The sequence below is a fragment of the Phascolarctos cinereus genome, unplaced genomic scaffold, assembly GCF_003287225.1.
Source record: "Phascolarctos cinereus isolate Bilbo 61053 unplaced genomic scaffold, phaCin_HiC Scaffold_2;HRSCAF=192, whole genome shotgun sequence".
Taxonomy (NCBI): domain Eukaryota; kingdom Metazoa; phylum Chordata; class Mammalia; order Diprotodontia; family Phascolarctidae; genus Phascolarctos; species Phascolarctos cinereus.
This window is the reverse complement of record NW_027555625.1, coordinates 403,161,098-403,188,226: the sequence shown is the minus strand read 5'-3', so window position 1 is coordinate 403,188,226 and position 27,129 is coordinate 403,161,098. Positions and strand designations below refer to the sequence as shown.

General features: G+C 39.6%; 1 protein-coding gene and 1 long non-coding RNA gene across 2 annotated transcripts in view; one reads left to right on the top strand and one right to left on the bottom strand.

Moving 5' to 3' along the window:
- The window catches only part of LOC110212325 (rho GTPase-activating protein 7-like), a 112,489-nt gene extending 103,069 nt beyond the window's left edge, over nucleotides 1-9,420 (top strand). Inside the window, 6 exon segments of the mRNA XM_020992334.2 lie at nucleotides 1,195-1,309; nucleotides 3,174-3,212; nucleotides 3,214-3,366; nucleotides 3,864-4,081; nucleotides 6,381-6,554; nucleotides 8,812-9,420. Of these exon segments, the coding sequence (XP_020847993.2) occupies nucleotides 1,195-1,309; nucleotides 3,174-3,212; nucleotides 3,214-3,366; nucleotides 3,864-4,081; nucleotides 6,381-6,554; nucleotides 8,812-8,917 (805 nt within the window). The 3' untranslated portion in view covers nucleotides 8,918-9,420.
- LOC110212326 (uncharacterized) overlaps nucleotides 7,254-27,129 on the bottom strand; it is a 37,883-nt gene continuing 18,007 nt past the window's right edge. The window contains exons 2-4 of the long non-coding RNA XR_002325641.2: nucleotides 22,404-22,692; nucleotides 8,379-8,458; nucleotides 7,254-7,431 (exon numbers count right to left, since the gene is read on the bottom strand). This is a non-coding gene — a long non-coding RNA (uncharacterized LOC110212326). The remainder of the gene's footprint in view (nucleotides 7,432-8,378; nucleotides 8,459-22,403; nucleotides 22,693-27,129) is intronic.

Here is a 27,129-nt window from a genome sequence, read left to right as displayed (position 1 = left end):
TCCTGGTGTAGAACTCGGGCTAGCAATGAAGGAGTAGCTAGGCCAATGGAGAAGAAAGAGTATATAGGAGCTGAGCTCGGATTGTTCTTATCCACATGAAACAGGAAATGGTTTCAAATAGGGAGTGTTTTCTTTATCTCATTATAAAAGAAAGAGGCTTTGAACCTTACATTCAGGTAAGTAGTTATTAATGTTGACTTTGGGACTCAAACTTCAAAGGGGCCTCCAGCCTGGACTGGGGCTCTAGTGTGGAGTCCTTATCCGTAAAGGAGGCAGAAGAATGTCCCAGATAATGTTATTGAAAGAGAGTTTTGGTGATGTCACAGGAGAAAGGAAAGAGTGGAAACCTGCTTAAGAATAAACATGAGTCAAACCTGCCAGCTTCCCCCCTTTGCCCTCATACACAGTCTCCTTTGCTGCCACTGGGCCTGCTCAAGGAGAAGGCAGAATAAGCCTTGTTCTTTGGAAAGAGGAATTATGGGACTGCATTTCTGTGAGAAGAAAGGAGCAGAGGTGGGCTTAAAATACCAGATGGTTTTTTCATGTTCCTCCAGGTTCCTGCCAAGATCTGTTGCCTTCATGTCCATGGGGCGAGAGCTCCAACATGAGGCTCCTTCCAGCTCTAAAATGATTAGATTCTATGGAGTGTTGGTGTAGGTCCTATTATAGACAGTGAGGTTGCTGCCTCCCTGTGAGGTTGGGAGGTGGTGTGGTGCCATGTGAGAAGGGTGCTGGACAGTCAGAGGGCCCAGGTTTGAATCTCATCTCTATCATTTATTGTTTTACTTCTTTAATAATAAATCATTATTAAGTTTGGGGTCTTAAATTTCCTCATCTTTAAAATAAAGAGGATTAGATGACCACCAAGGCCCCTTCCAGTTCAGAATCCATGATTCCATGAGCACTCTTCTCTGTTCCTCGACTCTCCTGTAACTTAGAGACTTCTCCCCCTCTTGCTCTGCCTGACTTTCCTGTAAAAGTAAAGACTTGTTGAACTGCACTTAACTTGTGCATGGGAAGATCATGGAGTCTTTAACTTCATTGCCTCCTTTTTGATACCATTTCCTTCTGCCCAGCATAACGTGGCCAGACCACTAACGAGGCTCGAGGTAAGGGGGCAGTGTGACGTCTCGGGGGTTATCTACCAGTCTGGGGGTTTTCTAAAGGCTTCCTCACCTCACTGTTTTCTCCCAGGTCCAGTCAGAAGAAATACAATGTGGGCAAACCTGATCAGAGGGACCTGAGCGAGAACCTGGCCGCCACCCAGGGCCTGGCACACATGATAGCAGAATGCCACCGGCTCTTGCAGGTACGGCAGTCGGTGCTAGCAGGAAAACCACCTCCAAGAACACCAAACCTATCTTCTTCCAGTTGCCATGTGGCCTAGGACAGGCTGTCCACCTTCAGAAAGCCTTACTTAAATGCACAGCTACAGGTGGCAGTGTGCTGAGCCCCGGACGGAGGCAACGCCTCCCTGAGCCCTGCCTTAAAGGCTGCTCGGGAGCTGGACTGAGGTCACCAGACTAAGACCAGTTTTGCAGCATAGGAAGAGCTGGTCTGTTCCAGGGGCTGAGAGAAGAGAGGGCAGGGTGGCCATGATTTGAGGGAAGCCTGGGGTGGTGCACATCTGATTTTCAGTTTCACAGGCCTCCTTGCGTGTACATGTGCTTACAAGTTGTAGTATAGAGCAAGAGTGTCAAACTAAAATAGAACAAGGGCCACTGGTCTATACCCAAGGATCCTTGTACGTTGCACATTAACTATATTTTAATATACTCTGATGTGGTTAAATATTTCCCAATTACATTTTAATATGGTTCAGGCTACCCATGGCCCGAGGGCCACACCTCAGACACCTCTGATGTCAAGGTGTGGTTTCGAAATCGGGAGAACTGAGTCCTGGGCCTAGTTCTACTCTTACCTTTCTCTGCGATTCAACCTCCCTGGGCCTCAGTTTTGTCATCTTTTAAGTGGGATTAATAACACCTGCCCTGTCTCACTCCCAGAGCCAGGGTGTGGTGAATGCAGACACACTGCCTGGGATGGGAGGGCAGAAATCGATCTCCTCACCTTCATCCCAGGCCATCACGTCCTTGATTGTGTGTCCAGCTGTTCTTTGAGGGGCTGGAGCTTTTTAATCTGGCGGCATGAGCTGGAGTCAGCGCCTGCCTTGTTCTTTTAGCGATGGGGGGCAGGGGCAGAGTCTATGGCATTCCATCTAAATGGAGCCTTGATTAGTACCACACAGGTGCTCCACAGAGTCTCCTTAATAAGGATTCATTCATTCACAGGCATTTATGAAGTGTTTTAAAGTAGAATTGTGGAACAGGAATTAAATTCAGCAGGTATCATAAAGCAGGAAGAGCACAGAGATATGATGCAACCCCTTGCACCCTTCTGGTCCAGAGGGGGAGAAACTTATAGGAATGAAAGTATCGTAATGCTGGTGTGGGGTATAGCCATGAGAAGTTTACTGCTTAGATCGGAGGTGACTGTGGCTGCTTAGCCTGTGGTCTTATAGGTCTTTCAGTTCATGTCACCTTCCCCAGCAGTCTGTAACTCCACTTAGGACATGGATTTTGTTTTACTCTTTGTATCACAAAGAAAAAAAAACTGCATAAGCATTTATAGAATGAACGGGAATCGTTAAGAAGGGCTTTGTGGAAGTGGAACTTGGATTGGACCTCGAAAGATGAGGGAAGTTTGAATGAGCAAGAAGACTGGGACACCTCAGAGCTGGGGAACGGCACAAGAGGGAACGGGTCCTCGCTCCTCCAGAGAAGCAGCCTGGGGGTAGGAAAGAAGCGGAGGGGCATTCTTGCCCTAGTTCTGCCAACCAGCCGTGTGATCTCCAACAAGTTCCTTCACCTCCTGGTGCCCCCAGCGCTAGTTTTCTCAGTGATGAAAGGCGATGATAAGACCCACTTTACCCATTCATACGGTTATTGTGAGGATCAGATGACAACCTATGTGAAAACATTTTACAAATTACAAAGCCTCATATGCACATCAGTGACATTGTTTAGTTGGGGATCTAAACAAAATAAATCGAATCTACATAGCCAAGTACTATTTGAAATATAAATAAAACAAGTGAGGGGGTAGATGGTAGAGTATGATGATGGTGACAACATAGCAGTAACTTTGCCCTTCCTTGATTCCACCCCGTGCAGCTGCCCACAAGTTACTTGGAATCCAACAGGGGCCAGCAACCCCCCCATCCCTGAAAAAAGCCTGGTCAGTTACTCGATGGTATTGAAATCTCTAGAGAAGTCCATTCAGGACCTGCTCCGAGATGCCAAGGACAAGTTCCGAACCTGGGCTAGCCGCTTTTGCCTGGAGAATGTGGAAGTGGCCAATAAAAAGGTAGGCTCTGCTCCAGTCTAAGGGTTGTCCTATGCTCAGAAGGTCTTCAGAAATATCTAAGGATACACTGGAGTTTTTTGCTGTATCATTTCCTTGATCGTACATTCTCTTCTGAAAGTAGTAGGGAAGAGGAGAAAGGTAGAAGAAATATTGGAGTGGGAGCAGACCTCGAAGACACCCCTCCCCATGTTACCAGTAGACAGTTATAATCTGGTGTTTCCAAGGGTCTTATGTCCTAGCACCCCCCTGGAGAAGGTACTCCAGGAAACACTGTTAACCCAATCTGTGAAACAGAAGTACTACTTTCTTTATAAGGTTGTTGTGAGAATCAAAAAGCACCTTGTAAACCACAGAGCATAAATGTGAGCTTTTAATTTGTGCATATGAACAGATTAGGTGAGCTTAAAGGGAGAAGGCAGCTTGAAATTTAGTCAACTCTTGATTATGAGCTTTCATAATCATCTTGTCTCTTCTTCCTCCCCCTGACTTACCCGCAGGTAGAAGAAAACTCTCACTTACTGCTTTGGAAAGCCTCTGTTGATGTCCATGCTGCCCCTCAGGCTATCCTTCAACGTGTGCTTAGAGCACAGTTGTCCTGGGACCACACTCTGCAGCAGGCTGTTGTCCTAGAGGTACTGAATGAGGAGGCTGATATTTACCACTACACAGTGAAAAGCATGACCCCACTCCCTGTCCAGGAATATGTGGTGCTAAGGTAAGGATCGATGAAGCCAGCTCTGTCCACCCTTTCTTTTTCTGAGTTTGTTGTGGTATGGATGAAGTTCATCAATCAGTCACTAAACATTTATTAAGTGTCAGGTAGGGGGATTAGGCATTGATTATGCCTAATATGTGCCAGGCACCATGCTAAGTACTGGGGATACAAAGAAAGGTAAAAGATAGTGTCGGCTCTTGAGCTTTGTAATGGGGAGAGATGCAAATAACTATGTACATGTAAGCTACATAAAGGAAAAATTGGAAATAATCAAGAAAGAGAAGACACTAGAATTAGGAGGGACCAGGAAAGGCTTCCTATAAAAGGTGAGACTTTATCTGGGATTTGAAGGAAGCCAAGAGGCAGAGGTGAGAGCATTCCATGCATAAAGTGAAAATGCCCAGTCAGAAGATGGAGCATCTTATGGGAGGAACAGCAAGGAGGTCAATGTCCCTAGACTGGAAGACTCTAAATGCCAAATACAGGATTTGATATTTAAAATCACCCAGAGGTGACAGGGAGCCACTGGAGTTTGCTGAGTGAGGTGGTAACTATGCTTTAGGAAGATTAATACACTGACAATTGAGTGGATGATGAATTTGAGTTGGGGAAAGACTTGGGGCAGAGGGATCAATCAGTAAGCTATTGCTTGCTATCAGTCCAAGCATGAGGTGATAAGAACTTGCACCAAAGTGGCGCTGGAGTGAAGGGGAGAAGGGGCTATATGTAAGAGAGCTTATTAAATTAAACCCAACAGATTGGATGTAGGGGGTGAGAGTAAGGAAAGGAGGATGACAGCTGTGAGGCAGAGTCACCCTCAACAGTAACAGAGAAGTCTGGACAGGCAAAGGGTTTTGGGGAAAAGACGAGTTCATTTTTGGGTATGCTGAGTTTAAGATGTCTAAAGCCAATCAGTTTGAGATGTTCAACAGGCAGCTGATGATACAGGTTAGCAGAGAGATTAGGGCTGGATAAATAGAGTTGATGATCAAATTCACGTGTGTTGATGATATCACCAAATGAAACAGTACAGTCCTGAGGGAGAACAGGGCCCACGACAGAGCCCTGTGGAGCACCTATGGATAGTTGAGATGACTAGATAAAGATCCAGCAAACAAGATGGACAAGGAGAGGTCACATGGATAGGAGCAGAACTAGGAGGAAGTAGTGTCATGAAAACCTAGAGGAAAAAAGAGAGTTATCAAAAAGAAGAGGGTGATCAATTGTGTCAAGGTGGGTAGAGAGGTCAGTAAAGATGAAGAATGAGAAAAGGCCATTAGATTTGGCAATTGAGAGATCATTAGTAACTTTAGAGCAAGCAGTTTTGATTGAATGATGAGGTTGAAAGCCAGATTATAAAAAGAGAACAAGAAAAAAGACTGAGGAACGTATTCTAGACAGCCTTTTCAAGAAGCTTAGCCTTGAAAGTCAGGAGAGAGACGGGACAATATTGGAGATTGAGTGAAGGTTTTTTCAGGATAGGGAGACATGGGCATGGTTGTAGGCAGTAGGGAAGCAGCCAGTAGATAAAGAGAGATTGAAGATAAGTGAGGGAGAAAAGATGATACAGGAGGCAATATTTTAGAAAAGATGGGATGGAATGGGATCACTTGTGCATGTAAGACAGGTGTGAAGGAAGAGATAGTGGCAGAAGGCATTTGGGTGATACGAGATAAAGAGGAGAGAAGAAGGAGTTTTAGGTGAATGACTTCAGTTTTTTCACAGAAAGCTGAAATCCAGAAGAGGGGAGGATTGCTCTGTCCAAGGTCTTAGGGTGTATTAACAGTTGGCTGGACATGAGGACGAATTAAAAAGATTAGGACTCTTCCGTGTGGAAAAAAGGCATGAATCCATGTCTATGAAATAATAAAGAATACAGAAAGTTAAAGGATGAGGATAAATATTAGCTACTGTTCACAGAATTTTAGAATACTAGAAGTAGGAGGCCTTCTTGAAGGAGAATGTTTTGGAACAAAAGTCTCACTTTACTGAGCAGGCAGTAAACTTATGGAATTTATTATCCTGAAAGATAGTACACGCTAAAAATACAACTAGTGAAATGTAAAATGAAGTTTACTTCATTCACATTAGATAGACAAAGGACTTTAAAGAGAAAGTTAACTTTTGGCATAGGTGTGATGGAGTATTATAATGTATCCCCACAACCTGTTCTTAAATGCCCCAGAATTCTTGACTGGATAGATGAAGCTGACATTTTTGCTGTACGTATTTACAGTGCTTCTGTTTCACTGTGCCCCAGGAGACCTGGGAGCTCAAACTCTGCTTCTTTGCTCTTTAGGACCTGGAAGTCATATCCCCAGAGCAATACCTATGTTATAGCTGCAACCTCTGTGTGGTGTGAAGGTGCTGAACTGCATGGAGTCTTGGGAGAGGTCATCTTGTGCCAGTATCTGATTGAAATGGTGGGACCTGAAAAATCCCGAGTGACTCATGTCTGCAGAAAAGACACCAGGTATGAATGGACCCCTTATCATCAAGGCAGTACCTTGATGGTATTAGTGAATGAGACTTATTTAAATATATCTCTTCTCTTCCCTCTTGGCTTTGGAGAAATGTCTCCAAATTTCTCTTCTTTAGAGGGCCGCTCCTACATTCTGGTCCTTGTTAGTAATGAGGAACTTTTTCCTGTAAGTTAGGTCTCCACTTTGCCAAGGGTGGACCATTAATGATGGCAAACAATTATGAGCAGTGGGGTGAGGGCTCTAGGGATCAGCTGAGCCTCATGACTAGAATGCCTTTTTGTTTAAAGGAAATGCCAGCTCTCAAAAGATAAATACCACAGAGGTCTATTAAATACAACCATTTAAAAAAAAAACACTCCAACTTCTGAAGAGTTCTTTTGCATTACAAACTAAAACACTGAAGGGGACCTGGAGCAGACCAAAGGAGAGTATTAAGCATAAGTTTCTAAGCACTCATCCAGTTGGTATTTCCTCTCCTGAACTCACTATTATGGAAGGTATATGAAAGAAATTAGCACCTATTTCTCTGAAGCTAAGGTTGTAATTTCTGACATGTATGAAGCATTAGTTGTTTGTTTAAAGTTCAGAGGAGTATATAGGTTAAAGAATTAGAGCTTACAGAAACCTAAATGGTCAAATAAGTTCAACACTCCCTCCTATTTTATAGAGGAGGAAACAAGAGGCAAACTGACTTACCCAAGGTCCTGGATTCAAAACGAAGTTGTCTTATTGCAAAGCCAGCATTCTTTCCACTGTACACAGATCAGAGGTACGCTTCAGAGACACTTTCTGTTGAGTGGCTACCAGAGCTGGCTGAAGTTTCAACAGCAAACTCCATCAAAAGAATTTATTGATCATCTTTTGCCCCTAAGGATGATACAAAAAAAAAAAAAGGTCTGTGGCCTCAATTAACTTAGTTTATATTCAAAGGAAAATTTTTCTTAAATGAACTCCTGTTCATCAGGACAGAGGCCTGGGTTTTAATTCTGCTTCTGCCACTCACTCACTGGTAAGTGACCTTGGGCAAGTCAGTCACTCTCACTCACTGGATGACTTTTTTTTTTAAAATCTGTAAAATGAATGGGAGTCGATTATTGCTTATTTTCATTTTCTGACATTCAGTGATTTGGAAATAAATATTTGGTAACTGGTCCCTAAAAACTTAATTCAATTTAATGCAATCACTTATTAGGTGCCAACATGTGTATGGATGATACAAAGATTAAGGCAGAGTACTTTCCTGTCCTACTGAAGCTTATAATCTAGTAAAAGGATACAAAAGCCACACTAAATTATACTTTTTAAAATGTCTGTAAAGTCTTAAGGGAGTGTGTATCATCTGTCAGGATTTCATAAAAGATCGAATGGAGGATGCGGCATTTGAGTGAGAACAACAGAAATGGATAGGAAAGGAAAGTAATTTCAAGGACAGTGAATGCTGTGATAAAAGGCAAGCCTGAGCATGAGGAATAGGCCAGCTTGCCAGAGCATGTAAGGGGGTTGTGTGTGATAAGGCTGTAAAGGAAAGGTGCCAGATTGTGGGCAGTTAAGGAGTTAGCACTTTATTCAGTAGGCAAAGGAATGATAGAATACCTGTGATAGACTGGAAGAAGAAAGAACTAGAGATGGAAAGACTCCCAAGAAGGAAGAAACTTGGTTGAAAATGAGTAGCATGTAAACAGCATTGAAAATTGTCTAAATCTGATATGAGGAAACTATGAAAGAAAAGCATTTGAGAGGGTTCATCTGTGAAGCTGATGGTAAAGCTAGTCTATGGAGATTTTATCCAATCTTTCTTCTTCTTTTCCACTTACCTCAAGACATGATGAGAACTTGTCAACTCATCTCCATTAGCTGGGTACTCAGCCCTCTAGGTCCAAGCATCCTTTGTAACCTGAGAAAACACAATGGATTAGAAAATAACTTGTTCAGCGAGGAGACAAAAACAGAAGTCACTCATATTTAGGTAGTTGGATTTCACAGTTCCTCAATAAGTACTCAATTCATTTTTTCTAATGAACCCTTTTTGGAGGACTCCCCAGAATCAGGGTTAGCAACTCATAGGACCAGGGTCACTAAATTTACCTGAGACAGAAGGTATCGCTCTACCAACATTTACACAACTACTGTTTCTTTTTGATTTCCTTTTCTCCTTTCCTTTCCTATTCTGACTCTTTCTTCAGAGTTAGAGACTCCCCTTTACTATATTAATGCCTGTAACCTAATTTCCTTCTTGTTGCTTTGCAGAGGGCGGACTTCTAAATGGTACAGGAATGTTTTCGGGCACATGTGCGCAGCTGAATTGCTCAGATTAAAAGACTCTTTTCAATCTTCAAATTCAGATGCCAAATAAGCCCCAAATCTGAAGCCAGAGCTGTTCTGAGGCGCAGTTAACTGCTGTGCCCTTCAGCCATGTTTAGATAATGGAATGCTGTTTTTAATACAACTGATAATCAAAGAGTGTCTAAAGGAATATCATTGTATAAGAAAAAGCTATTCTTGGAGAGATTCTCGATAGGAGGATATTAAAGGCCAAACTATTTATATAAAAACCTAATCTTAACATCGCAGAAATACTCAAAATGATGGTTTAAACCTATACTGTGCAGTAAGTTATTAAAAACTTGGTGATTACCTATATTTTTTGAATTTTTTAATAATGTGAAGTTGTATGTAACTTTTTTAAAAAAAGGTTTGTATAAATTGCTGTAAATTTTTTTTTAAGCATGGAGAAAGTAAACTGAAAGGCTTAAAGGTCATAATACATTTTAAGATGAGTTGTCCATAAGACTGTTAAATTGTTTTCATTTGTGGTATAAAACACTATTAATAATAAAGTTGTTAACAAATTGAGAATTATGTAAGAGTGTAGTGCTTAAAAAAGGAAGGAAAATTGGAAGAAAGAAGAAAATTATTAAAAGTCAGAAAACATATAAAAAGGATCACTAGGGACAGCTAGGTGGTGCAGTGAATAGAGCACCGGCCCTGGATTCAAGAGGACCCAAGTTCAAATCCGGCCTCAGACACATAACACTTACTAGCTGACCCTAGGCAAGTCACTTAACCCCATTGCCTAGTCCCCCTCCCCTCCCCCAAAAAAAGGATCTCTACTGGCACAACTTAGTAACTTCCAGCATGAGATCTGGGAAAGATCTTAGCATAAAGAGGCCAAGGTCCCATACCACATCTGATCCTAGACCTTGCCACTGGACTCCAATGACTCTGGAGGAGAGAGTGAGGCTGATGACTTTGCACAGCCCTGCCCCACTTAAATCTAATTCACTTGCAAGTCAAGACATCAACCTCCTGATGTCACTGTCCTCTTCAAGAATGAAGGATGAACAGCAATAATCACTTCCAGTAACAATCTGCCATAAAGCCAATGAGATTAAAGGAACATGTCATTTACATGTGATTAGCATGATCGATAAGAACAGTCATCTATATACGACACAATATTCAAGTAAGAAGTTGTTACTGCTACTTTTAGTGTAGCTACTGCACGACATTGCTTCGTTTCATCAAAACCAATAACCTGGGGAAAGGATGTCAGCCTACACTGTATAATGAACGACAAAAATTTTTTTAAATTAAAAGGCCTATTTATTTGGCTTTTGAAACCTCATTGGATAATTCAGGAAAAGGAATAAAAAGAATTTACAAGACTGGAGAGGCTATGGATGGGCAAGGTGCCAGTCTTCCAGGGTAAAGAAAGTTCCTCACAGAGAGCTCCTTCCCTATTTTAAGTTAATAGTTCAGTGAAAACCAAATTTATGGAGAAAGTATAGGTAGGTGAGTTCCTCAGTGTCAAAAAAATGTTAATAATGTCCTAAGTTACTGAATTCAAATACATATATATCTTAGTCCAATTGAGCTTTTACCTTCAAAACTCTTTAAGACCAGAAGATTAGTGAAAATTAAGTTTAGAAGGAAAGATAGGTTCTGTGAGTTCATTCATTCATATGCAAAGATAATGAAGATGGAATGTCTACTCCTGTGGAATTTACGAAGCAGAGAGAATAATTAGAAAGTTCGGGGGAGGGCTCATATGAATCCTAGGGTGTCAGTTTAGTTAATAATCTATAGTCAATCTGAGATATTTCTTATTTTTTCCTACAAGCTAGTACATTTTTAGACTTCAAAGAGGTGAAATGAGGATACAACTGAGGTCATGGAAAAGTCAATGGGATCATGTAAGTTATCTGATATCAGACTGGCACATTCTTATAAGCAGCCCATTAATTCTTAGATGGAATAAATGGCAAATGAAGACACAAACAGGGTCACAATGATGTCACTGAAGCCAGAGAAAAGTCACTCAAAGGCCCATTTGAAATCTTAAAGTTCATTTAAGGTAAATATAGGACTTGTTAATTTTGCCAAAAAATATCCAGGAAATTTTTTATGCATGCACACATATTAAGAAATTGCCCAGTTTTAGCTCAGAGGAATACTGTGACATTTAATGATGCCAGCAACTCTGAATGACCTTTCAATTATACAATTCCCATTTTCAGAATTCATTCTGTTGATGAATCCATGGGCTCTTGGTACAGAGGTCATTTTCAATTCCATGAGGTTCTGGCTCACATTTTTCTGCAAAATCCTCCATAGAAGATCCACCCAATATTCTGAAGGCCTTTGTATGGTCCTTTTACTGTTCTATGGATATAACACTCAGGTTTTCTATACTCTTGATATATAACCATTCACTATCACACACAGATCCTTTGTGGTCATACATGTCTCTAAAATTCAGATTCTTTTGAGATCACGGTGTTCCATGATTTACATCCATATAATATCACTGGGATAATACTGGTATTAAAAAGAGACTTTTGTGACAGTGAGCAGTTTGGGATCTTTGAAAATACTGCAAAATTGCAAAAGGACTAATCTCCTCTTCAGTTCTGGGCCCCGTTCACTGTTCATCTCTGACACCTCATTCCTATATGACTAAGAATAATAACCCTACGTATGGTTTAACCCAGTTGATTACCTATCCAACTGCAAGTATAAATCAGGGAAAGACACATTTTTCATTCATTTTATTTTTCCAACCATGGCTAGCTAACGCCCTCACTTTGGAATGACTGTGGGCCTCATTCAGGAAGACCTCTAGTCATCAGGACAATGTCACCCACACCAAAGAAGATCCGAAAAACCTCACCATTGATAAGAAATAACTCTTCTATTGCTATTCTCTGCATGCAGTCTACTATGACACTGGTCAACAATGAATCTCAAGAATTGGACATCACCTAAGAGGTCATTTAGTACAACCTGAAAATAACAAAGTAATCTCCTTTACAATATTCTCAGCCAGTGGTCATCAAGCCTCTGTTTGAAGGCCTACAGGGCTTCTTAGGTCCTCCTCTAACCACCCCTTGAGGATATTCATTCCACTTTTGGGCTGTTGTTGCAAAGCCTAATTTGCCTCTCTGCAACCTAAACTTGCAAAATTAGACCTTAATTTTACCTTCTGGAGTCAAGCAGAGCAAGGCCATGCCCTCTTCCACACAAAGTCCTTCAAAGACCCCTAAGTTTTCCCTTCTGAAAGCCAAATACCCTTAGTCACTTCAACTAATACTCATATAACATGGTGTCCAGTCCTATCACATCTTGATTACTTTCTTAAGATACCTAACACTAAACACAATACTCCAGATGGAATCTGACCAGAGCCAAGTACAACAGGTCTATGTTTTTATACTATGCTTTTCAGTTAAGCCTAAGATTGCATTAGTTTGGGGGGGGGGGGTTGGAAGGGGGCAGGGGAGAATGTGGGCTGTCATATCATCTTGTTGACACATTTGAACTTGAAATCCATAAAACCTCTAGATTTTTTTTTTTGCAAGTTCAACTCAAGAATGACCTCATACATAATGTGCCTTGATTTCAGCAAGGAATTTGACCATCTCTCAGGATATCCATGTGGACAAATGGAAAGATACAGGCTAGATGACAGCATGCTAAGGGGAATGTTACTTGTTGAATGATCAAACCCAAAGAACAGTCATTAATGGGTTATCGTTTAGTTAGAGGGAGATCTCTAGTGGGGTGTTCCACGATTTTGTCCTTGGCTCTGTGCTATTTAAAAGTTTTTCATCAATGACGTGAATAAAGGCACACACAGCACGTTTATCAAATTTGCAGATGACACAAAGCTGCAAATGCTAGCTAACATGCTGGATGACAGAATCAGCATCTAAAAACATCTTGACAAGCTAGAACAACGTGCCAAATCTAGTAAGATGAAGTTTAATATAAATATATAAATCCTATACTTGGGGCTAAAGGAATCTACTACACAAATACTGAATTATGGAGATGTGGTGAGACAATAGTTGCTGCTAAAGGAGTTTTAGTGGCTTGCAAACTCAAGTGAATCAATAATGTAACACGACAGAACAACAACAAAAAAAGTGAATATAAACTTGGCTGTGTGAATAGAAAACACTATTCTTTATAAAGGAAGTGATAGTTCTGCTGTGTTCATTTAAAGCAGACCTGCACAACCTGTGGCTCACCAAAGGATTTCCAGCAGCCTGCGAAAAACATTTCTCTCTACATTATTCGTGGGCCGCCAGAAATCCTCTGGTGTTCCCACAGGCCATAAGCAGCCCAGAACCGTGGGTTGTACAGGTCTGATTTAGAGTATGGTACTCAGTTTGTGGTACCACTGACAAGATGAAATGTATTCAGAAGAAGTTAAGTGGGAGGGTGATAATAATATTAGGAATAATAGCTAGCATTCATATACTGCTTTAAGGTTTGCAAATAACTTTATATGCAATAAAATAATTTTACATATATTATCTCATTTGACAGTAACCCAGTTGGGTACGTGCTGTTGTTATCCTCCTTTTATAGATAAGAAATTGGGTCTGAGACAGATTAGGTGACTTGCTCAGGGGTCTCATGGCTAGTAATTGTCTGAGGCAGATTTTGAACTCAAGTCCAGCTTCCTATCTACTGTGTTGCCTAGCTGCCTCCAAAGATGTGACTCAGGCCTATACCATACAAGGATGAGTTGAAGGAACTAAGGATGCTTAGCCTGTTTACAAAAATAAAGAAAGCTTACTGGGGGCATATTGGATTAAGTGACCTCTGAGGTCGCTTGCAGCTTTTAAACTATGACACTTTTACTGGCTGACTTCAAGTGTCTAAAGGAATGTCATATGGAAGAGGGATTAGAATTGTCCCCACTTGACTCCAAAAGGCAGAATTAGGAACAAAATGTAGAAGTTGATGAGAAGCATATTTATGCTCAATACAAGGGAAAAACTACTTCCTGACAATTAGAGCTATCTGAAAAAGGAATGAATCGGCTCAGTAATTAGTAAGATCCCCTTCCCTAGAGAAATGCAGGCTGAATGACCAACTGTCAGCACCGTGGCAGGGGATTGCTGTGTAGGTACAGTTTGGACTGGGTGGCCTCAGATTTTGTGTTTCTGATTTTGTACAAAAAGAAATTCATGCCAACACTGCTCATCTGTGCTATACGTGGCTATTTTTTTAAAATAAGATAAATCAAATGAAAAATATTTGTGAAGCACAGTGCCTGGCACATAGTAGGTTCTAAAGAAATAATTACTCCCTCTCCTTCCCTTTCCCTATTATAAAATTAGGGATCCAGAAAAGGAAGTAAGCAATGAATGTCAGAAATGCTCAGCCCCATATGTTGGGAATTATAAAGAAGTGAGGTTCGTATCTAAGTGGCTGAATTATCACTTAACTATGTTACTCATAATAAGGCAATACTAATTATCTGGTCTGAAGCACGTCCTAATATGTTTTGAAATGAGAACCCCAAATAGCTCCACTGGGATCCAGCTGAGATTTTCCTCATATTTAATACTGATATTCTCATGGAAAACTACACAAAGAAAGACTGATATTTTACATATTTCTAGGGACCTTTTAAAACTTCTTGCAAATTAGATCAAAGCCTCAGAACAATGGACGGACACAAGCCCACTTTCCATTTCAATTTCTGTCACATGCATTACCATATCCTAGTTAAGGCAGGACAAGCAGCTGTTTGTCTCTGTCATCTAGTGCTTTTGTCAAAGAAGATGCAGTTAGTTGTAGCCTAAATTGACTGAAAGCTGAACAGTTTGCATTTCCTCTAGGGTTAAGACCATCAGAGAGTAAAGAAAAAGAAATCACACACAATCACTTATTTATCATTTCCTTCCTTAGAATCTCCCACAGCACTATATAATTAGGGAGGTAAGAGCTGAAAAAGCTATTGAATCACACTGGGGACACAAAGCAAAAACAAAGAAGGGCAATGTAAAAACCATAATAATGATAAAATGAAGCTCGTCCACACATAAACTTAAGGCTAGGTCTAACAATCCTAACTCATCAAACAGCTGCTAATTTCCTTCTCTTTGTAATGCCAGTTTGCTTATATGATTTCCCTTCTTTGAACTGCCTGATTATCTGAATGTACTGACCAAATTGGCTAGTTGTTTTGTCAATATACCGAATCACAAAGGAAAAGTTGCTATACATTAAAGCACGTCTCAAACACAAATTTCAACAAAGGATAGAGGAAATGCTCCTATGTGGGTGATACACAGTTTGGAATTGTCTGGATCTGTATAAGTTGGGTGGGGAAAGTGAAACCCTACTATATTTATTCTAAACCAGATTACATGAAAACAACTATTCAATTGGGTCAAAATAACCAACCAATAATCAATTATCCTAATATAAGTGAACTCACTGGGTGAACAAACACTTCCCAGCAATCTGCTCACCATGCCCTTACTCTCCAACCATTTCCACCCCTTGAGAAACCTGAACTCCTTCTCTGGGTTCCTTGGTTCTGATAGACAGGAGCCAAGCTCCATTTCTATCTTGCTAGGACCTGGGCTTCCACCCCACTTCCTGGCGAGGGGTGTTCTCTCCACCATGCCCATACTTCTCTCCTATCCTCCCTTTTCTCCACCCCAACTCTCTAGCACCCCTATATGGGTTGTCTTGCCCTATTAAACTCCATAAGTGTAAGGACTGTCTTGCTTGCTAGTGTTTGAATTCCTAGCACTTAGCATAGGGCCTGACACACAGCAAGAACTTAATAAATGCTTTATCTATCAAACTGAATAACTCTTTGACTTTTCATCTGGTTGTTTTGGCTCTGTGTTAACCCCAAGACTAAAAGTTAATGTCACATACAGAAGCTAGATAGATGGTGTGAATTTGAGCAGCCCTCAACCAGAACCAGAGAGGAACAGTTTCTTTTCTTTTGCGGAACACTACATTCAGTTAGCTCAGCTACATCCAGGAAAGCAGATGGCTGCAATGAGTAGTTGCAGAAGCAACAGATGCAAGTGCTGAAATTAAGTGGAGGAGAAAAGATGGCCTTTATAGCATCTGCATTTTGATATGGAATTGTCAGTGATCCACTCTAACAATACAGGATTGTTTTTCCTCAATGGAAAATTTGCTTGGCTTTACTTTTCATTCTGTTCTTTGTCTCTCTGCTTTAAAGAGACTTTTAAAGGTCTCTGTGCATATATGATTCAGTCTGTATACTGGAAATACTATTGGTCTTGGAGTTAGTAGACACAGAATTTTCAATAGCACCATTTCCTTGGCCTTGGCCAATTCTAATCTCATCTGTAATATGATAAAACTCAAACTACAATATGAGGATAATATTGCATTATTTACCCCCACAAGGCTGTCTGAGTACTACTGTGTCACGGGACCCAGCTGGCTCCAGAGGAGAAAGTGAGGCTGGTGACTTTGCCCAGCCCTTCCTCACTTCAATCCACTTCACTTGCCAGTCATGGCATCACCTTCCTGATGCCATGGTCCTCTTGGAGAAGGAAGGCCAAACAACAACCTAGCCTTTAATCACTGAATGGGTGTTACCTCTGTCAAACTGAGACCTGGGAAAGAGCTTAGCTTAAAAAGGCAGGTCTCCCATCGCATCCAGGGTTATCCCCAGTCATCCTGATCTGTATCTTGCCATAGGACCCAGACGGCTCCGGAGGAGAAAGTGAGGCTGGTGACTTTGCACGGCCCTCCCTCACTTCAATCCACTTCACTTGCCAGTCATGGCATCACCTTCCTGATGCCATGGTCCTCTTCAAGAATGAAGGACAAACAATAACAACGACATCTAAATGTGAGCTATTGTTTTGAGCTGTTCTCACCATACAGACTCAAGGTTTACCTCAACTGCAGGGTAGAAAAAAGGTGAATAACTTTCTAAAGAAAAAATATTATTGAATTTTACAAAATGAAGTGAAGTCTGGATGACCACAGATTTCTTTCTGTTTTTGAAAATCCTTTTTTATTCTGAACTCACTCAAAAAGAAAGCATTTCCATACATAGAGCAGAAAACAAAAAAAGGATTCTATAAGAAACTGTGACTTCATTTCATATTGCTTGCCTTTTTAAAAGTATAATAAATTCTATATGTTATTTTAAAAATTATGTTTTATAGGGGCAGCTAGGTGGCGCAGTGGATAGAGCACCGGCCCTGAAGTCAGGAGGACCTGAGTTCAAATCCGGCCTCAGACCAAACACTTGACACGTACTAGCTGTATGACCCTGGGCAAGTCACTTAACCCCAACTGCCTAAAAGCAAAAAAAAAAAAAAAAGAAAAAAACTATCTTTTATATCTATGCTTCCTTCTATTCTCTTTGGTGTATTTTTAAAAATATTTCAGAGAGTCTCTTTTTAGGGGATGGTATCATTATTGTTAATCTCTCTTAACCACTCCCTCCCAAATTAAAAACCAAAGAAAAAAAAAACCTTTGAAACAAAGAAGCACATCCAAGCCAAACAGATTTCCACAGTGGCCACCTCCAATAATGTATGCTTCTTTATGCACCTTGTGTCCATCGCTTGTCAGGAGACAGGTCCATCACCGACCCTCTGGACTATATGTGTGAAAGGGTTATTATGGTACATGCCCAGATCACCTAATTTGGAAACAGTCACATGAGTGATGTTTCGGGCCTGCTCCTATGAGACAGGACTGGTGTGGCTAGACATTCTGCATTGGCTTACCACATGAGTTTACTGGACAGGGCTGGCTGGCAGCCAGTTGCCTCTTTCCATTGGCTCCATAGTAGAACTAACAGTATCATCTAGCTGCTGGGGCACAGTTGCTGTCTTTCCAGTGGTGATCAGGAGTGAAGGGCTCATTTGCTCACCAGGAAGGAGCACCATTCAGTAAGCTGGATGGGGAACAACCACCTTCTTGTTCCCTTTGGGCCCCTTGGCCCTGAGAATTAGATTCGAGGGCTTGGGGTTTTTTTTGGGGGGGGCGTTTTGTTTTGTTTCACAATTCTAAGTGCAAGGAATGCCCCTGACCCAGGGGCTTGAGCCATAAGAACCTTGGAGTCCAGGATGCCAAGCTGGATGTTGCAGCCAGCCAGCCCTGTCCAGTAAAGTCCTGAAAATCTACTAAAAACCTAGTTGAAATAATTAACAACTTTAACAAAGTTGCAGGCTATAAAATAAACCCACATAAATCGTCAGCATTTCTATATATTACCACAAAAGTCCAGCAGCAAGAGATAAAAAGAGAAATTCCATTTAAAATAACCATAGACAATATAAAATACTTGGATACCTACCTGCCAAGACAAATCTAGGAACTATATGAAAGCAATTACCAAACACTTTTCACACAAATAAAGTTGGATCTAAGCAACTGGAAAAATGTCAATTGCTCACAAGTAGGCCAAGCCAATATAATAAAATTACAATTCTACCTAAATTAATTACTTATTCAGTGCCATACCAATAAAACTACCAAAAAATTATTTTATAGAGCTAGAAAAATAATAATAAAATTCATCTGGAAGGACAAAAGGTTGAGAATATCAAGGTGATCAATGGGAAAAAAATTTGTGAAGGAAGGTGGCCCAGCTGTACCAGACCTAAACCGTATTACAAAGTAGTAACCATTGAAACAATCTGTTACTGGCTAAGAAACAGAGTGTCAAATCAGTGGAATAGATTACGTACATAATACAAAGTAGTAAAGGACCACAGTAATTGTTTGATAAATGCAAAGATCCAAACTTTTGGGACAAGAATTCATTATTTGACAAAAATTGCTAGGAAAACTGGAAAATAATATGGCAGGAACTAGGTATAGACCAACATTTCACACCCTGTACTAAGGATCAAAATGGGAACATGATTTAGACATAAAGGGTCATACCATACACAAATTAGGGAAGCAAGAAATAGTTTACCTCTCAGATCTATGGAGAAGGGAAGAATTTATGGTTAAATAAGAGATAATATCACAGGATAAAATGGACAACTTTAGTTACATTAAATTAAAAAGGTTTTGCACAAAGCAGCCAAGATTAGAAGGAAAGCAGGAAATGGGGGCAGGGAGGGGGATCATAACAAGTTTCTTTGATAAAGGCCTCATTTCTCAAATATTTACATAATTCATTCAAATTTATAAGAATACAAGTCATTCTCCAATTAATAAATGGTCAAAGGATATGAACAGTGTTTTCGGACAAAGAAATCAAAGCTATCTATAGTCATACCAAAAAATGCTCTACATTGCTATTGATTAGATCAATGCAAATTGAAACAACTCTGGGGTACCACCTCACACCTGTCAGATTGGCTAATATGACAGAAAAGGAAAATGATAAATACTGAAGGGGATATGGGAAAACTGGGACATTAATGCACTGTTGGTGGAGCTGTGAACTGATCCAACCATTCTGGAGATCATTTTGCAACTATGTACAAAGGGCTATAAAACTGTGCATACCCTTTGACTCAGCAATGTGATTACTAGGTCTATATCCTGAAGAAATTTTTCAAAAAGGGAAAAAGATCTACATGTACAAAAATATTTATGCTCTTTCTGTGGTGGCAAAGAACTAGATATTGAGGGGATGGTTGTCAATTGGAGAATGGCTGAACAAGTTGTGGTAAGTGATTATGATGGAATACTACTGTGCTATAAGAAATTATAAACAGGATGTTTTCAGGAAAACCTGGAAAAACTTTAATGAACTGAAGCAAAGTGAAGTGAGCAGAGCCAGGAGAACATTTTACACAGTGACAGCAATACTATATGGTGATCATCTGTGAATTATTTGGCTATTTTTAGTAATACAATGATCCAAGAAAATTCTGAAGGACTTATGATGAAAAATGCTCTCCACTTCCAGAGAAAGAATGGATAGAGTTTGAATGCAGATGAAGCATACTTTAAAAACATTTTCTTTGTTGTTTTTGTATTTTTTGGTCTATGTTTTCTTTCACAACATGATTAACATGGAAATAAGTTTTGCATGACTATACATGTATAACCTATATCAAATTGCTTGCCTTCTCAATGAGAGAGAAGTAATGGGGGGAAGAGAATTTAGAATTCAAAATTTTTAAAAATGAATGTTAAAAATTGTTTTTTCACATAATTGGAAAAAATAAGATATTTTAATTTTTAAAAGTTGCTTGTTTTCATGTTGACTTAGGACAGGAATAAACATCAAGGAAACAAATTAAATTGCAAACTTCACAATATTATTTTAAGCATAACCATATACAAAGAGCTTAGGGGGACAATACTAGGAAATTCTAATAATGCAAACTTCCCATCTCCACCCCATACCACCTGCATTTCAATCATTAACCTCATCTCCCTCACACAGGAACCATGGCTGGGACATGAGACTCTGATAGGTGAGCTTTCTGTTTATGTTGTTCTATCAGGGGTGATACCTTGGGTGCAACCTTTTGACTGAGTCCAAGTTTTACAGAACAAATCCTTTTATTAAGGGAATTTGTTCTGTGAAGTTTGGATTAAGTCAAAAGGCTGCACTTGAGCATCTAGAGGGCCGCATATGGCCTCAAGGCTGCAGGTTCCTCACCTCTGTGACTAAACCGAGCCTCCATGCCACTTTTGGCCATCTCCTGAAACAGAGGTTTTTACTAGGAGTAAAGCTAATTACCTTCTCCCTCCAAAAATTCTAGAAATATCTCTAACTTCCAGGTAAAAGGTATTTTGTAAAGGTCAATTATCAAAACTACAATACAACATTACCAATTATTCTACATTCCCATACAACCTAAAGAAAATGGGTTGACATTTCATAGGAATAATGATACTAAAACAGGAAATAAAAGAAAGCATCACATCAGAGCACCACCACAAAGATCCACAAATCTAAAGTGTTATCTACAACAGATGCTCACACAGTTGTATATGAAATTCACGATTCCAGATCTGCAAGAGACTTCAAAACTCATCAACATACCTGACAAACGGATAAGTAAAGAAAGGGGTGTGATGGAGGCCTTGTGGTTTAGAGCAAAAGGCACAGAACTTGGAGACAAAAAGGCCTAGTTTCTTTTTCAAATTTCCCCAAAAATCTTAATGAGGCTAGGAGAAAGACAGAGAGTGAGAGAGAGAGAGAGAGAGAGAGAGAGAGAGAGAGAGAGAGAGATCACATCAATATGCAAAGTAGAACAGAGAAGGTTATGTTTGAAATGGTGAGTTTCTATTACCCCTTGCTTTTAAAAAATATTTAAAAATTCAACATTTACTTTCAAAGCTGTCTTTGTCTATGGTTCTTTCAATTTCCCTTCTTTCTCTATTGTGCACTTTTAAAAAATGCTTCAATGACCCTCTTTTATCTTTTTTTTTTCTTTTTGGCAGCATCTGCATTAGCTCCTCTGTCTCTCCCCACAAAAAGAAAATCACAATCCTTATAACAAACAAGCATAGTCAAGCAAAACAAATTCACACATCTTCCTTGTTCAAAAGTGTATCTCATTCATCACCTTGGGTCCATCACTATGGCAGAAAAAATGAAAAGCAAGACACTGAGGAGAAAATGGGTAGTGAAGAAGAAGAGGCATACATACCCTTTTCAATAACTTTAGAATAGCAAAGAGCCGGACAGCTAAATAAATGGGGGAAAACCATTCATCAAACATTGTCAGGCATTGTAATAAGCACTAGATCCAGAGATACAAAAGGAAAAAGCAAGACCATTCCTGTTCTCAAGGAGATTAAATTCTTTTGTATTTATTTTTCTTAATTTTTTAAAAAAAAGTCTCAGCTAACAAGCAGCAAATAAAGCATTTCATATGCAAAGCAGAACAGAAATAGAAGATTATACATGAAACAGTGATTCTCTATTACAAACAACTGTTTTTCCTTTTAAATATAAAATAAATTCACATGTAACTTTCAAGCTGTCCTACTTGTCTCTGCTTCCTTTTGACCTTCCTTCTGTTCTCTTCTGTGCATTAAAAACAAAGTGCTTCAAAGATCCTGGCTCTTTTTTTCTTTATTATCAGCTGTGATAAGGCAGGGCTTCTACTCTGCCCCCCTCAAGTAGGTTAGACTAATTCTTTTCCTAAAAGCCAAGGAAGCTGTTTCCAAGACTTTACTAACTCAGGAAGCTAAGACTCAAGCTTAACAATTAGGTAATTGTTGAAAGCAGCCTAAAGCCACCTGGAAGACATGGCTTCATTCAGATTCAGGCCCCCTCAGACTTGGTGGCTATCCCAAGCCTGAACCAGTCACCACACTCTGCCTTGCTAACCAGACAAATTTCTGTAAAGAAGCAAAGGAAGCCTCATTTAAGTAAATGAGGCTTCCTTTGCTTCTTCTTAAGTAATTTTTTTTTCTTTTTTGCTTCTTCTTAAGTAAGGAGAATTCTGTATCTTTTTGAATACCCTTTGTACAGAACTAAGTAAATCTAACTGTTGAATGACTTATGAGTGTCTCACTTCACTGCAACACCAGACCCAAACTACCAGGGGAACTAGCCCAAGCCAGATCCAGCATGCTACAGCAACTCTATCGCTCACCTCCTCCATCTGGACTCTCACTTCTTCCTGCTGCTGCTGCTGAGTCCTTTCAGTCACATCCAACTCTTCAGGACCCACTTTGAGATTTTCTTGGCAAAGATACCAGAGCAGTTTGCCATTTCCTTCTCTAGCTCATTTTGCAGGTGAGGAGTTGAGGCAAATTAGTTTAAGTGACTTGTCCAGGGTCACACAGATTTGAACTCAAGATGATGAATCTTCCTGTCTTCAGGCCCAGCACTGTATTCACTGAGCCAGCTAACTGCCTCTCCCTGTCTCCAATCTCCCACGACTGACCAAGAGAAAAGAAAAACATTATAACACGTCAGCATAACTAAGCAAAAGTTTCCACAATGATCACTTTTGATCCTACACCTTGAGTCCATCACCTGTCCAGAAATGGGCAGCATCATTAATCATTAGTCTTCTGGGACTTTCAAAGGTTTGTTGTTGCTGTCATTTCACAGTGTTGGTATCGCATAAATTGTTGTCTCGGTTCTGCTCACTTTGCCCTTGAGTCAGTGTCTTATGACACAATAATATTCCATTACATTAAGACAAAAACATAAATTCAGAAGAACATAACAACATGAAGACAGATAAAAGCAAAACTTCAAAGAAAAACTGCTTAATTAGACACAAGCCCAACAAGAATTCCTGGAAGAATTAAAGAAAGAATAAGACTGGTAAAGGAAAAATTGGGAAAGGAAATGAAAGTGATGCAACAAAATAATGAAAAGGGATTTTAACAGATTGGCAAAAGAATGAAAATTCACTGAAGAAAAGAACTCCTTAAAAATCAGACTTGGGGGGCAACTAGGTGGTGCAGTGGATAGAGCTCTGGCCTTGGAGGCAAAGGAACTGAGTTCAAATTTGGTCTCAGACACTTGACACTTCCTAGCTGTATGACCCTAGGCAAGTCACTTAACCCCAATTGCCTCACCAAAAAAAAAAAAATCAGACTTGGCCAAATGGAAAGAGGTAGAAAAATTCACTGAAGAAATAATTCCTTAAACATTAAAATTGGGCAAGTGGAAGCTAATGACTCCATGAGACCACAAGAAACAATAAAACAAAATCAAAAGAGTGAAGAAAAAATAGAAGAAAATGTAAAATGTCTCATTAGAAAAGTAATTGACCTAGAAAATAGATCAAGGAGAAATAATTTAAGAATTATTGGACTACCAGAAAACCTTCATTAAAGAAAGAGCCCAGACATTAAAATATTAAGGAAAACTGCTCTGATATCTTTGATCCAGAGGGTAAAATAGAAATCGAAAACCTTTACCAATCGCCTCCTGAAAGAGATCCCCAAAGGAAAACTCCTAGGAATGTTATAACCACATGCCAGAGCTCCCCAGTCAAGGAGAAAATACTGCAAGCAGCTAGAAAGAAACAATTCAAATATCATGGCACTACACTCAAGATCACACAAGGTGTAGCAGCTTCCATGTTAAAGGAGTGGAGGGCTTGAAAGGGGATGTTCTGGAGGAAGGCAAACGAGCTGCCCAGCCAAACTGAGTACAGTCTTTCAAGGGGGAAATAGACATGAAATGAAATAGAGGACTGTCAAGCATCCCTGCTGGAAAAAACTAGAGACGAACAGAAAATACGACGTTCAAGCACAAGACTCAAGAGAAGCATAAAAAGGTAAATACGAAAGAGAAATCACAAGGGGCTCAATAAGGCTGAACTGTTTCATTCCTACGTGGAAAAATGATACGTGTAACTCCTAAGAATTTCATCATTAGCAGAGCAGTTAGAATAAGTGCACAAGTATGAGTCAATTATGTTAGGGCGACCTAAAAAAATGAAGGGGTAAGAAAGAGGGATGTACTAGAAGATGGGGAAAGAAGAAGAAAATGAAGGGGCAGCGAGGTGGCGCGGTGGATAGAGCACCGGCCCCGGAGTCAGGAGGATCTGAGTTCAAATCCAGCCTCAGACGCATAACACTCACTAGCTGTGTGACCCTGGGCACATGTAAGGCTGCTTACTGGAGCCTTACAAAGAACGATGGTACAGTCTCTTCTTAGTAACCCATTTCCACTGTCCACTGCATTAGTCCACCATATTTTAGGGTTCAGACATCTCGTACACAGAACATTGTACACGGTAACAACAACATCGTCACAATGATCAACTGTGAAAGACTTAGCTACTCTGAACAAAACGATGATCCAAGACAATTCCTAAAGACCCATGATGGAAAATGCTATCAACCTCCAGAAAAAGACCTCATTAACTCTGAATGCAGATCAAAGCATACTTTCCATTTCATTCATTTTTCTTGCTTTTTTTTTCAACATGGTTAATATGAACTTATGTTTTGCAGGACATCACAACAATAACTGATAACATGTTACTTGTCTTCTCAATAGGTGGAAAGGGACAAGAAGGAGGGAGAGAATTTGCAACTCAAAAAAATTTTTAAACGAATGCTAAAAATAAATGAATAAAAAAAAGAAGCACTAAGGGCTCAGCTGAGATTATGTACTATTAATTATGTGACATGCAAAATCAGATTGATTTTACAAACTTCCTCCAGATACATTCAACAGCCTGAAATGGAAATGGCATAATTGTAAAGGGATGAGGACAAAGTTAGGAATGGTGGAAGTTCCAGGACAAAGGATTCACAGCAGTAGCAAGTGAGGCATCAGAGTGAAAACCTATCTAGACAAGGCTAGTTATAGAAGCCACATGGTTGGGGAATATTGGAAGAAGAGAATAGTTCAGGGAACCAAAGGTCATGATAAGGACTAAAAGTCAGTCAATAAACACTTATTAAGTGCCTACTATATGCTAAGCACTGTACTAAGGACTGGGGTTACAAAGAAAAACAAAAAACAGCCTTCAAGGAGTTCACAATCTAGGAAGAAACAACAAGCCAACAAATATGTACAAACCAGCTATATAAGCTATAAATAAGAAAAAAAGAATGGAGGGAAGGCACTAAAATCAAAAGGAATTAGGAAATGCTGAGAGATGGAGCATCTTGTTTGAGGAACAGTGAGAAGGCCACTGTCTCTGCATTAAAGAGTAGTGTGAGGGGCAGGGGAAGGTGTAAGAAGATTGGACAGTGGGGTGAGAAGGAAGAGGTTAAGAAGGGCTTTGAATGCCAAATAGAGGAACAGGTGTATAGTTAAGTGAGATGGTTTGAGTTTATGAGATTGCAAAATGAAAATAGCATATGAAAGAGGAAGACGGGAGAGGGGGAGGGAGGGGGGGAAGAAGAGAGTGTTTCTAAGGCAATGATATCCACTTATCCAAAAGTGAATTCATAATAAGCATATCTTTTTTTAAACTGAATGTCGGGGTGGGGGGGATGTGTGTGTGTTCTGTGTATGCACATATATACATACATGCATATATGTATAGATACATATATACACATATTGCTTTTCTTTGAATGTACGAAAGTGCTGTTGTGATAAATTCGCTTAAATGTTAAATAATTCAGAATAATTTTGTTATATTTGGGGCTAGGCAATGGCGTTAAGTGACTTGCCCAGGGTCACACAGCTATTAAGTGTCAAGTGTCCTCCTAACTCCAGGATTTGAACTCAGGTCCTCCTAACTCCAGGGCTGGTACTTTATCCACTGCGCAACCTAGCTGCCCCCATATTTTCTTAATGGATATTAATTATACAACTATCACGCAAAAGTCCGCAACTGTTTTCTTAAAAAGGCCTCATCTTCAAGATGATTAGAATTATTTTTGTAAGGAATTGAAGAATTGCAATGTAACATAACTATAGCATAACAGTTAGCAGAGACTTTACCATTTCTCCCTCATAGCTAGATAAATGCAACAAAAGGATAACCGAAAAGGAAAATAAAGAACTGAATAAACTGTTGAAGAATTCAGATATAAAAGACTTATAGTATCTTCTGAATGGGAATATAAAAGAGTATGTTTCTCACAAATACATGGCAGCTTCACAAAAACCAATCATGTCTTAGGGCAGAGGTATAAAACAAATGGGCACATTCCCATGTGAGGCTCAAACCAGACTGAAATATAATTGGAAAATATTTAACAAAATAAATAAAAATACAACAAAATATAATGTTTTTATATGGTTTCCATGTCAATATGCACCCAGAGGAATCCTCATGTCTGATTTAGTGGCTCTCATTTCAATTTTAGTTTGACACTTTACTCTAGGGCACAGAGAAACTGAAAATATATTTTAAAAACCAGAAATATTAAACACATCTTTTATATACCATAATCCAACAAAAATAATAATTAAGATACAAGGAAAGATAAATGGAGAATTAATAATGACATAACTATAAGTCTTTTACATCTAAATATGTAATTTCTTTATTTTATTTTATTTATTAATTTACTTTGATTTATCAACAATCACTTCCATATGCTTTTGAGTTGAAAATTTTTCTCCCCCTTCCTCCCCCCCACCCTCCCCAAGATGGCGCACAATCTGATATAGGCTTTACATTTACACTCCTATTAAACGTATTTTCACATTAGTGAAGTTGTAAGTAAAAATTAAAACCAATAGGAGGAACCATCAGAAAGATGAAACAAAACTCAACAGAATGTTAAAAATAAGTGATAGCAATTCAACTTCTATAATTCTTTCTTTGGATGTGGACAGCATTTTCCATCCCGAGGCCTCTAGAGATGTCTTAGATCCTTCTAAGAAGTGTTCAGTTTAACAATATTAGTCATCGCATAATGTGGCTGTTACTGTGTACAAAG